General features: G+C 35.7%; 1 protein-coding gene across 1 annotated transcript; it reads right to left on the bottom strand.

Annotated features, from left to right (window-relative positions):
- Nucleotides 1-438: 438 nt before the first annotated feature.
- On the bottom strand, nucleotides 439-3097 carry LOC105624520 (glucose dehydrogenase [FAD, quinone]). The gene is made up of 2 exons (XM_012205880.1): nucleotides 1310-3097; nucleotides 439-585 (listed from the first exon to the last, which is right to left on the bottom strand). Exons 1-2 carry the CDS (start codon nucleotides 3095-3097, stop codon nucleotides 439-441), a joined length of 1935 nt encoding a protein of 644 aa, XP_012061270.1.
- Between the last annotated feature and the right edge of the window lie 437 nt (nucleotides 3098-3534).

Genomic DNA, 3534 nt, shown 5'->3' with positions numbered 1-3534 from the left:
CTAAGAACACATTATTTCGCTTTAACAACTAATTAACTTAGTTCTAAAGACAAATATCCGCGACACATTTCTTCTATCTTAGCAACAAAACAGATTTTACTCTAATAATAAATAATTTCTAAAACTGATTGTATTAACTAAATTTTATCACTGCCATTACGAATGTATAGTAGTGATAGATTTGCTACAACAGTAAAATATTTTTCTCCATGAAGATATGCAATTCTTTAATAATTAATGTCTTATTAACTATTGCGAAAATTGCAAAATGGTACAAGTACTATTCGATTTAGTGTAGTCCGCTCTATCTACACAAAAGCGATTGACCAAAATTTATGGGGCATTGTATACTGCAAATTTTTAATGTAATTAATATTTTAATGTAATTAATTTTTTATGTAATTAATACTGGTCGAAAACTCATCGCTACCATTATGTTTATGATTCGTTCAAGTATCCCCAATCTTCTTTGACCATATCTGCCAGCTTTTCAGCAATCATAAAAATAGGTATATTTGTGTGGGCTGATATAATTTCAGGCATGATGGAACCGTCTGCTACTCGCAATCCTTGAATGCCAATCACCTGCGTACATGAATTTTGTACATTATAAGTGACATATATGTGTATGTGCGTGCGTGTGTGCGTGCATGTGGGCGAGCGCGCGCGCGCGCGAGTGTGTATGTGTGTGAGCGTATGCTGTGCATCATACAGGAATATTCAGAGTTCATTATTAGAAATATACTTGAATTTCATTAACATTTAATGTATACTTTAAAAAATTTCATGAAATTTAATGTACTTTTAAGTTACACAATTTGAATTTAATTTCATGACATTACATTAAATTTATTGTAATTTTCATGAAATTTTATGAAACTTAATGTAATTTTCATAAAATTTTTTTATGAAATTTAATGTATACGTGTATACAAAACTAGAAATCAGGAAAATTGAAAACGATCATGGAAATCAGGGAAAAATCAGAGAATATTTTTCGGAAAATTAAATTTCTTGACTTTAAAGAAGTTTAATGTGCATATATACATTACACCTATATACGCAATTTTGAAATACTATCATCTTAGCAATTAAATGCAAGTAGTGTCAACAATCACATTAATAGTAATTTACATTGCTATATTAAATTGCTCTTTCAGTAAAATATTTGACGATTTCCAAAAATCATTAAATTTTGTCTGGAAAGCAGGGGAAATTTATGGAATTTTAGAATGGAAAATTTGTGGCAACTCTAATATTTATTATAGATTTGAAAGAAAGTACTTTCTAGTGCATCTTTTAACAATACCTTTAATCTAGGGTCGACGACAGCAGTCGGATCTTCTTTCGGTCCCATCTTGCAAGTGCCACTATAATGATAGATAGTAACAGATGCCGTCCTCATCGCGCACTCCCAATAACCGTAAGAATCATACTCGTAGTTTTCACATCCAGGAAAAGTATCGTTTGTCAATCGTGAACCAAACAGTTTCATTGCTTTCGTTCGACCGACGCTTATTGCAGCTTTAATGCCTTCCATCATCGTCTTAACATCTTCTGGATTGTCGAAGTAATTTGGAACGATCTCAGGTTTAACGTTGATGTCGTTGGCCAATAGTCTTATCCGTCCACGACTTTTTGGTTTCAATAACATCGGTAGTATGGTCCAGCCGTATGTGATGAAATATTTGTTCCATATCTGACGTATTGCATTGTTAAAACCCATTACAATCGGTAGAATTAAATCTCCTTTCAATCCACCACCAATAAATAGCAGTTCAATGTTCGGTAAACCATGAAGTTTCGTTGAATTTTTGGTGTCAATGAAAGCGAGGGCTTCGCACGCACCTGGGACCGTTATTGGTCCGGATTGTTTCATCAGAAAGTCTTTCATGTACGGATAAGTGGGATTTATTATATCAATTGCTCGAATACTTACTGGGTCATCTACTGTCCATGTTAGCCCGCCAAAAGCTACGTGATCCATCAGATTTTCACCAACCGGCAAATCCCGAACGACGTTTATGCCGAGCTCATTAAGATGTTTGGCCGGTCCGATGCCAGATAACATTAGTAATTGTGGTGATCCAATGGCACCCGCGCATAAAATTATTTCTTTACTCGCAAACACCCTGATATTTTGATGATGTTTGATAAATTCCAGGCCAATCGCCCGATTTGTATGACGATTAATCAATATTTTTTTTACCCTGCTTTCGCGTGTTACATGAAGATTCCGGCGATTTCTTGCTGGATGTAGATAGGCTCTGTTGCTGCTCATGCGGGTGCCATTTATTATTGTGGTCTGCACATATGAAAATCCTATCGTATTCTTTCCGTTATAATCCACCAGCGGGTATCCCAGCTCTTTGCCAGCGTTTAAGAAAGCCTTTGCCAATGACGTATGGAATAATGGATAAGAGATATGTAACGGTCCCTTAGTTCCGTGATAAATAGTGTCTGATTGCAGCTCTGGAATATCGATTGTCTCCAGCTTTTTAAAGTATTTGAGGACATCCTTGTAAGCCCAACCCTCATTTCCCATTTTAGCCCATCGATCGTAATCCTCGGCGTCTCCTCTGGTTGCGATCATATAGTTTAGCACGCTACTTCCGCCCATTACTTTGCCTCTAGGCCAGTTACACCTGTTGCCTTCCATGCCAAGACAATATTTGTTGGACGATTTGGTTTGATACTTCCAATTAATATCGTCGCTTAGCTGCAACATGTAAACGAGAAGCGGGATATCCATAAGAAAATTTTCTTTAGATCCAGCTTCGATCAATAACACTTCAACCTGATGAATCTCACTCAATCTCGCAGCTATCGTGGCACCGGCTGTTCCGGCGCCTATTACCACGAAATCGTACACTGCTCCAAATTGCGGAACCATATCCGGTACTTCATGATTCATATAATATTGACCTTGTTGTAAAAAGTGTAGAGCTCCAATACCAAAATCAAGTATATTCATCAACTCGCGTCCGCTCATGTTATCGCCGTAAAGATTATGATATCGGTTCTTTATCGGTTGTCTACTCGATTGCAATGGAACAATTATGACGACGGCACTGAGAAAGTAAAGGATACTTGGCATCTTGTCCGGCGTATTCAAGTTGGCTATTGGTTATTGAACGTGTTTCGAGTGGGGCACGATAATAGAGAATAGCACTTGGATGTTCGCCTGACATATATACCGGCATTGAAGTCCATGTTTTACGAGTGTCATTGTATGCGTAAACATCTATATCACTACACAAACAAACAACAAAAAAGTAATCGAAGGATGTAGACAAGAAAAAGGCATCTTACTATTTAATTAATTCTATGAATTTAATAGTAAGGAAAAAAATGACATTTACTCTTGTATCCTTGAGGCGATTTCGATTTTTGGTTAATATTAACACATTGAAAAAAAATATAGTCAATTTTAATAAATCTTTAGTTGAATACTGCCAACTAAATACTTATTAAATATAAAGATTTATTTATTTGAACAGGAAATTTGATTTAACAGTCATTTTTTTTATTAAA

The sequence above is a fragment of the Atta cephalotes genome (genome assembly GCF_000143395.1).
Source record: "Atta cephalotes unplaced genomic scaffold scaffold00081, whole genome shotgun sequence".
NCBI lineage: Eukaryota > Metazoa > Arthropoda > Insecta > Hymenoptera > Formicidae > Atta > Atta cephalotes.
The sequence above is the reverse complement of the archived record's forward strand: the minus strand, read 5'-3'. Positions and strand labels throughout refer to the sequence as shown.

What these genes read in the sequence shown, in the direction of transcription:
- LOC105624520 (XM_012205880.1), bottom strand. Translation starts at nt 3,097, where the DNA reads ATGCCAAGTATCCTTTACTTTCTCAGTGCCGTCGTCATAATTGTTCCA. An exon ending in TCGTCGACCCTAGATTAAAG is followed by an intron (nt 586 to 1,309) that starts GTATTGTTAAAA and finishes TCATGTACGCAG; the next exon opens with GTGATTGGCATTCAAGGATT.